The 9136-nt window shown below is 35.5% G+C and overlaps 1 protein-coding gene across 1 annotated transcript; it reads right to left on the reverse strand.

Moving 5' to 3' along the window:
- Positions 1-1339: 1339 nt before the first annotated feature.
- LOC132632345 (uncharacterized) lies at positions 1340-6410 on the reverse strand. Its single transcript, XM_060348242.1, has 4 exons — positions 5978-6410; positions 5006-5151; positions 1759-1877; positions 1340-1676 (listed from the first exon to the last, which is right to left on the reverse strand). The coding sequence occupies exons 1-4, from the start codon at positions 6190-6192 to the stop codon at positions 1575-1577; spliced, it is 582 nt and encodes a 193-aa protein (XP_060204225.1). The 5' UTR covers positions 6193-6410; the 3' UTR covers positions 1340-1574.
- Positions 6411-9136: the final 2726 nt, after the last annotated feature.

The raw sequence follows: 9136 nt of genomic DNA on the forward strand, positions 1-9136 counted from the left end.
AAATCTGAAAACATAAAGTTAATTGTTTTTTTATTTGACAAGTGAACACTCTTTTTTATCTGGAGTAAGTAACTTCTAAGCCAAAAAAGGTAATTTGATTAATTTACCTTAATTAAATAGATATTGAGATTTGATTACTTGACACTTAATAAGGGCAAATCTGAAAAAAAAAAAAAAAAAAAAAAAAAATCTTTCTTGATTTGATAAGTAAATGATCTTTCTGAATAAAAAACTAAAGGCTAAATGAATACTTTTTTTGAACGGAAGGGAGTACTTACTTCTATTTGATGAGTCAAATATATTGTTTCACTAAAATTCTCTCAAACATATTACTAAATTTAACTATAAAAGATATTCTCTCCGTCTCATTTATATGTCATTTTTTTGTACATGGATCTTAAAAAATATCAATTATGAGTGGTATTTGACTAACTTTACCCTTATTTATGTTTAATTTATAATCTGTCTCCATTAAATATTTATTTTATTTATGTGTCATATTTATTAATGACAAAATCTAGTAAGAGTACTATTTTCTCATTAAAAAATTATATGAATTTGACGTTTCAGTAAGCTGCGTACGTCTTGTTGCGAGCGAGGATCCAACTGTGTTTAAAATAAGGAGTCGCATGGGGTGTTAACAGATTGCTCCAACAACTAATAACATTTGTAATGGTGGGTGTCCATGTGTTTCCTTGATAGCAACAATAACCTAATCAGTACCTCAAAAAAATAAAACGAATTATTTACAGTATATACTGGCTTTGTTTATGAAAATGATATGTTAAAAGACTAGGTGCTTCGCTCCCTAAGCCAAACTCACTCACTCTTGTCCACATACTTCCCTTCTCTCAAAATTCCTTTCGTCTCTTATTTACTAAACCCATTGATATTTTCAACTTTTATTGTCTTTGGTGATAACGATCTCTGTCTTTGCCTTATCACCAAAGATGTGATGCAGTGGCTGCTGTTGTTGCTATTTTTCTTAATCAGAAATCTCGAGTTCGAACCTTAAATATAGAAAAATCCTTGGTCCCCCGAATGGACCCTACGAGGCGCGAATCCGAACACCGGTGGGAAACCGAAAAAGAAGAGATCTCTGCCTTTTCCTTAGCAATATTTGTCCACTAGTTTTCATCATAGTATATTGCTTCTCCAAGTTGCCGGGAGGGGAGGGGTGTTGTTATTTCCACTAAAAATCTATAAAAAGTTTGTCTTCATCTACTTATTGAGACCCTTGTCTGTATGCACGAGGACAAGTCCTTGGATCTTATAAGTGCATCTAACAACTGTTTTTTATCATGCAACAGGACATCACTTCTGGTATTGATCAGAAAAATAGCACAAGATGACGCCACTTCTTATGTACTCAACATTGAGGACTTTGAAACCTACCGAAATGTTGTGTCTCGGTCATAACGCCCCTACTACACAAATAAAACGGACCTATAACTCGTTATTAAATCAGTTTGGACACAAATAGTAACGAGTGATTGAAATATCAGCAATTGGAACAACGCATGAGTTTAAGTGCTAGTCTAGTTAATAGTTTCCATTAGTAGTTCACCACCCTCTCAGTAGAAGGAGATACTATACAGGAGCTTCCGTCGATGCTGTTTCTCAAAATTATTGATGATATCATCAATTGTATCCTCCCAATTTTCAGTCGCATCAAGCTGGAGACAGAAATTATATAATTAGTGAAAGATGAATCATAATTCATACTGGAGATATTATGAAGAACCACAAAACACATACTTCTTGGCACAAAAGCAAAGCTTGACGACCTCCAATTGCTGCCTCCTCATGGTTATCTTTTACTTCTAAATTGATTACAAGAACCGGCTTCAAGAGAACTTGATTTCTGTTATGAATATCTGCATTATCAGACCATTGTTAGAACTATGGTTGAGATCCACACGACACCCATCAAGAAATGTAGGGAGACCAAATTTTCAAATTATGCGGAAGTAGAATGCATAATGTTCAAACTTGAACTTCAAATGACGAAACATCCAAGATTTTAGGTGCTCTTGCCAATGTATAAAACCTTTTGCTATCATAGAATGACAAAGACTGGTGTACCACAACACACAATGAGAACAATTCTATGCAGCTCCTAAGGAATATATAGCATAGATTTGGCCAAGAAACTCTATGAAGATCTTGCCTTTAATAAGACAGACATTTAGCTATGCTATGATTCAGCAAGACGCATCACGACTACAACCAAATTTGCCAACCAGTTGCAAATGACAAAAAGAAAGATCGGAAAGGAGGACCAATGAGATCTTATATTCAACTTTCGCGCATACAAAATCTGTTTAAGAACTCAAAAGTAAGTATAGAATGAAAATCTGCTCAAGGTAGTGTAAGCATTTGATTCATTTGATTAAACCTTAAGCAGAAGTAGTACCATAGACCCTGGAACAGTACAACGGAACATTGGCTCATGTCATGATCAATCAATACCACTCTCAACTCAAAACTAGTTGTTGGGGTTGGCAATATGAGTCTTTTGTATCACTCTATTGCTTTCTATTTGACATATATATTTCTTTGCAATACTATTGTGAGACGAATGATATTATCAGCTCACATCTTTTAATATCATTGTTCTCGCAACCGTTTTTTCTGTTTTGGTAGAAAACCTCTTATTGCATTGTGCTACCGTAGCACTTCTATGTTCCAGCCATTTTATTTTAGTTGTGTGTTACATTTTCATCTGTATATATAACATTCTCTTGGAAGACTTAACCTAGCATAGGAGTGGGTCATTTGGAAAGAAAGAAATAGGAGTGCATTTGATGGGGTGAACAAGATTTTGCAAAACTGCATAGGAGTGTCTTGTGGTGTACTTAAAAGGTCCCTATTTGTATAGAGGATTGGATCTCTTTTGTTGAGAACCTTATTTTGATGTAGGTTCTTTCATTTTGGTACATGGCTTGTATACGGATTTTCCCAATTGTTAATAAAATTATTTACCTTATCCACCAAAAAAAAAGAGGGGGCGGGGGGGAGCTTAAAATTGGCATTTAGGCACCACAATCTCATCTAATCTCACTTTTCCTAATCTCATTTTACCTTCACTCACCTTATGAGAGCTAAAACCTTTTTTTTTTCTTTTTCTTTTAAATAAAGACCTTATATGAGCTAACCTTGTTGTGCATACATTCAATCTCACTTCTACAGTTCTACTTATCCTAAAACCTTATTCTCTGGAATACTTATCCACTGTTCTAACTTACTTAGACACTCTCACTACTTTTGTCGATTAACACAATAACATCTGCAAATACCATGCACTAAGGAACTTCATTATTTATTCTATTGCCTATTGGTTAGCAAATCTATAGTTATGGTCAACAAGTATTGGATCAAGGTAGATCTCTAGTGCAAACCTGCCATAATTGGAAACTCCTCTGTATCTCTTTCTGTTCTTCTGACAATTGTAACTATTCCTTTGCATATATTCCTAGTTTTAAGGCATTTACATAAGTACTGTATAATTTAATTTCTTCTCATGCACCTATCAAAGATTTTTCTTGAGACTTCATTATATGTTTTCTCTAGGTCCATAAATATCACACAGAACCCTTTTTTCCTTTTATTATAAAATTCAATAGATATTTTTAGAGAAAACATAGCAGGATAAATTTTACTAACTATGCCACAAAATGACCGGAAGGAAAGAAGAAAAAAGAGGCACAGCGAAAAAGAAAAAAAAATGGAAGGATGCCAATATAATAACATTGTAATTTATGGTTTAATCACAGAGTTCCAACATCAAGAATATCTAAAATTAAAGACACTTGCCATTCAGAAAAAAAAAAAAGAATATCTAAAAATGAAGTATGCCAACTATGCATTGTGAAGTAGCAATCTGTACATCCCAGCTTATACATTCTCTGGTCAAGAAACAGAAATAATTTGGGATAGAGGGACAATTTTTTCCAAGATGAGTAAACATAGTAAGAGTACTGTATCTAGGAATTGGCAAAATCACTCCAGATAGCAACTCCTTGAGATTAATTACATAGCCAGTTCCCAGTAAGACCCTGGCCCCTGAACTCTCTTGCATCTCAAACTACTTTCCTTACTCTCCTACCACCATCATTATTCTATATCGAGGTTACAGCACTCACAGAAATAGATAGTAAAACTGGTGGCTTTTTCCTTTTAGCCTCCGAAAAGCAAGCCAGGAATACCTCTGCAACAGATAATCATATTGAAGTTTTTTTCACTCAAATGTCCAAGTCATGATCTACTGCAACTAGAGAGCAGTTTTGGACAATCTTCACCTTCAGTGCGTAAACAACTTACAATTGCAAGGATGACACTTGGCAACTTAGCCTCGTACTGTATACGTCTATACAGAGGTTGTTATGAGCATTAGGAATTATTCATCAGCTGCTCCATGGCTATCTATCAGCTAGTTGCCATATGAAGGTAACCAGTCAAGTAAAGTACACACTCTTGGAATAGGGGAATTGCACATATTATAATTATCTCTTGTAGCACTGGCTCAACCCAAGCTTCCCATTTATAAAATATTACTTTACATTACTTATCAAGAATAAAAAAGTTCAAATTCATGTAATCAAATAAGTCTAACCCAAGCAGAGGCGTATCTAGCCTATAAGTTTGGGGTTCAATTGAACCCCAAACTTCCGACGCGGAGCCTAAATTTATGTGTAAAAAATTATTAAAATTACAATAAATAGTAGATATGAACCCCTAACTTTAAAAATATAATGGGTTCAATGCTAAAAATCTTAAAATTGAACCCATAAAATTTAAATTCTGGACCCGCCTCTGAACCCAAGCCATCATATATATCGTTTTTCCTGACCTTACTAATGTGCAAATTATTTCGACTTCATTGAGCAAGCTGATACACAGAGCTCATTTAAGTGCAACCATTTGGCAGGGTTCTCAATCCATCATTTTCAAGTAAAACGTAAACGTAAATGTAAATGCAAATGAGTATTTACTATTTACCAACCTTCAAGCACCAAATCAAAAACTTTTTCTTCAAATGTAAGTACGACATCAAAGGGACCATCAGCTGCATTTTCCTGCCAACGTTGAGGTGCAAGCTTTACACCTAAGTTCCTTTTCAGCATAGGCAATATTCCATTTCGCTTGTACCTGAAAAATTGCAACTGAAGCTCAATCCCTAATCCCAATTAAAACAAGAGGATTCTGAAAATAAAGCAATATTTGCCAATAATTATAGGTCTAATAGCAACTTCATCGTTTAGAAACATACTGGACGTTGTAACTTTTAATCCTGCAAAGGAACAAGTCGCCATATTTTTATAGCTTGGAAGGTCTTCAGGAATTTGATTCCAAAATATGCAAACTTCACCCGTATTCAAAAGTCAAAAACTTAATAAGTGCTGAAATTTATCCTCAAGAATAAACCAACTCCAAATACAGGTAGAAATTCTGTAACAGACACCCTATCTCATTTGAACTAATGATAGACATTGTCGCCCCTGCGTGTGGTTACATAAAGTCCTCCTAATCTATTATGCTAATAGTCCACTAAAGTGAGCAAATTAGAACAAGAAATTAGGCATCCAAAAGCTTCAAGAAGATAATCGAAATCCTAGCACAGTTAAAATCCTTAACTCGCTACATGTAGCGTAAATAACAATCGGTATGGGTGTGTTTGGTAATTTTCTCATGTTTGGTTGGTCAAAATATTTTGGAAAACACTTTCCGTAGGAAAAAAAGTTGGGAAAATGACTTCCCAAGTGAGAGAGTAGGGAAAACAAGTTCCATAAGTGACCTTCCAAGTTAGATTGCCACCCCTATATGGTTTTCCTAGATTACTTGAAACAATATTATTTCATTTTCCTTCATACCAAGCACACTCTAGACAGAATTAGGGTTATTTATTGGCAACTGAGGAAGTAACAAATAAGACAAAGGAGAAGATATAGAAGCGGAAAGGTGAAAATTGGCGTACAGTTCGAGGTCTTTGCGGCGGAGTTCATCGAACATGTGTTTATAGGGAGTGCCGAAATCGTAAACATTGGGTTCCCTAATAGAAGGACCTGGAAGCTTAACGTGTTGCCCAGTACCGTATGAGGCCACATCAAAGCCCTCTCTTTTCAGCAGACAATGGGCCTCCATGCTTCGATTCTGGTTCGATGAGCACACCATCGCATACCGCAGCTTCATTCTTGATTCCGGCTCTTGTATTCCAGATGAAATGAATTCCTCGATAGCTAATTTGCGCCTGCGCCCCGCAGAAGACTAGCTTCAATAGGTGCTTTTTTAAGTGAAACAATAAGCACGTTGTTTGAATACTGGAGAGAACCCTTTTAGCTACAAAGTCACCGAAAACACAAAGTTATAGCAACAAATTGGATTGATAGCCACTTTTCCCTCGATTAGTTATAGCCGTTTGGATTGGCTTACAGCTTAAAGCTGTTTGCAGCTTATAAGCTGAAAAAAATAAGTTGGGTAGTCCAACTTATTTTTTTTGGCTTATAAGCTGTTTTCAGCTTATAAGCTGCTTTAGATAAACTAAGTCAAATGGGTTCAATTATTTTTTTGAGCTTATTTTAAGCATTAAATGACTTTAAGCTGGCCAGCCAAACACTCAAAAAAGCTGAAAACAGCTTATAAACCAACTTATAAGCCAATCCAAACGGGCTCTTAAATTATGCACTTTTGATCATTGTTCTCTATGAATATGCACAAACTAACATAACTAATTTCCGTTCAACTACTTAATTACTCATACGTTAAATTTGTGTTGTTACTTTATATTGACGGTAGTATAATTTTATAAACAATCAAATATAGTATAATTTGTTGTATGGAGGAATCAAAAACATAAATAATTAGAAAAAAACTGTTGACACAGGCAACAAAATTTTAAATTTCTAATAGTTTCATTAGCTGAAACTGAAAATAAGGCAAAAATGAGACCTTTTGGTAATGACAGGGTCATAAAATTACCCAACTACTAGTGAATGGCAAAAATGCTCCTCGGCGGAAAAATACAGGGGCGACTTTTAACGCTTTTCCGCTTACAAAAAAAAAAACTAATTAATTTTTCTGTATTAAATAAAACATGTGTTAATGGTACGGTTCGATGGTTATTTTATAAATTCATGCCGTACTCACTTTTTGATTATATTATTTTATATAACCAAATTTAAACATTTCGAAATCGCCTATCACATCAATTTCTCTTCGGTATCGGTATCAGTATGGTATGTAAAAGTCACAAGTATAAGTTAGAGCATGATATTGTTCACACTTCTTTAGGACTTTGGCAAAGATTTCTCTAGATATATTTAGGGCCCGTTTGGCCATAAATACCAAAAACGTTTTCACTTTTTTTGGAATTTTTGAAGTTGGAGCTGGAGTTGGAGTTGTGTTTGGCCATAGTTTTTGAAATTGTAGTTTTTGGTGAAATGTAGTGTAAAAAAGTGAAAAAAAGTTAAAAATTTTTGAAAAACAAGTTTTTCTTGTTTTCAGTATTCCGGAATGCAACTCCAGAAAAAAGTGAATAATTTTTATGGCCAAACGCTAAAAGTAAAAAAAGTGGAAAAAAAATCCGGAAAAAGTGAATAATTTTTATGGCCAAACGTCCACTTACTGTTTAAAAGGTGATTAATCAAGGGAGCATGAAAGACGATAAAAATAGAGATACATCTCATTATTTTACAGTATTGTAAAACAAAGTTAAACTAAGATTAAAAAAAAAAAATAGATCAGTCGAGTGGCAAGAAGTTAATAAAGATGGGACTGAACACATATAAATTTATTTGGTACTATTCGGTATTTTTTAAAATTAAAAACCTATTTAATTATTCGGTACGATTATAAATTTATATAAAAATCTAGATTTTATTATAAAAAATTTAATAATCATTCGGTACAATACGATTCACTAGGTTAAGTCGGTTTTTTAACACTTATTGACACCTCTATTAAATATAGGGGAAAGAACGTTACTATCCCTGAAAACAAAATAATTACCCGCCTGCCCGTAAAACTATTTATCCGAATTGTTCCCAAAATTATGATACCACTATGGTATATAAATATACCGAGATAGTATCATGTTCATTTATTCAAAAGACACACTTTTGTAATAAAACCTCGAAGATACCATCATCTCATATATATATATATATATTGTGATGGTGTCATGGGTAAGGATAGTGGGAGGAGACTCGGAGCACTTCCCAGTGGAGAAGGGGTTGCACCAAGGATCAGCTCTTAGCCCATTTTTATTTGCTCTAGTGATAGATTGTCTGACGCGGCGAATTCAAGGTGAGGTGCCATGGTGTATGTTATTTGCGGATGACATAGTCTTGATCGACGAGACACGTAGCGGAGTGAATGCTAAGCTAGAGGTTTGGAGACAAACTCTGGAGTCTAAAGGGTTCAAGTTGAGTAGGACCAAGACAGAGTACATGGAGTGCAAGTTCAGTGACGGGACACATGAGTCTGGCATGAAAGTGAGGCTTGATACCCAGGTCATCCCAAAGAAAAGAAGTTTCAAATATCTCGGGTCTATTATAAAAAAAAATGGGGATATTGATGATGACGTCTCACATCGTATTGGCACAGGGTGGATGAAATGGAAGCTTGCTTCAGGAGTGATGTGTGATAAGAAGGTGCCACTAAAACTTAAAGGCAGGTTCTACAAAGTGGTTGTGAGACCGACCTTGTTGTACGGGGCAGAATGTTGGGCAGTCAAGAGCTCTCACGTCCAAAAGATGAAAGTTGCGGAAATGAAAATGTTGCGATGGATGTGTGGGCACACCAGGCGAGATAGGATTAGGAATGAAGATATCCGGGATAAGGTTGGAGTAGCATCAGTGGAGGACAAGATGAGGGAAGCGACGCTGAGATGGTTTGGGCATGTGAGGAGGAGAAGCACAGATGCCCCAGTGCGGAGGTGTGAGAGGTTAGCTATGGATGGTTTCAGAAGAGGTCGGGGTAGGCCGAAAAAGTATTGGGGAGAAGTGCTGAGACAGGACATGGCGCAGGTTCAGCTTACCGAGGACATGACCTTAGATGGGAGGTGTTGGAGGACTCAGATTAGGGTAGAAGGCTAGAAGGTGGTCGTTGTTTCCATCTAATCTATTGCCCTTTGTTT

The sequence above is a fragment of the Lycium barbarum genome, chromosome 3, assembly GCF_019175385.1.
Source record: "Lycium barbarum isolate Lr01 chromosome 3, ASM1917538v2, whole genome shotgun sequence".
In the NCBI taxonomy this organism is placed as follows: domain Eukaryota; kingdom Viridiplantae; phylum Streptophyta; class Magnoliopsida; order Solanales; family Solanaceae; genus Lycium; species Lycium barbarum.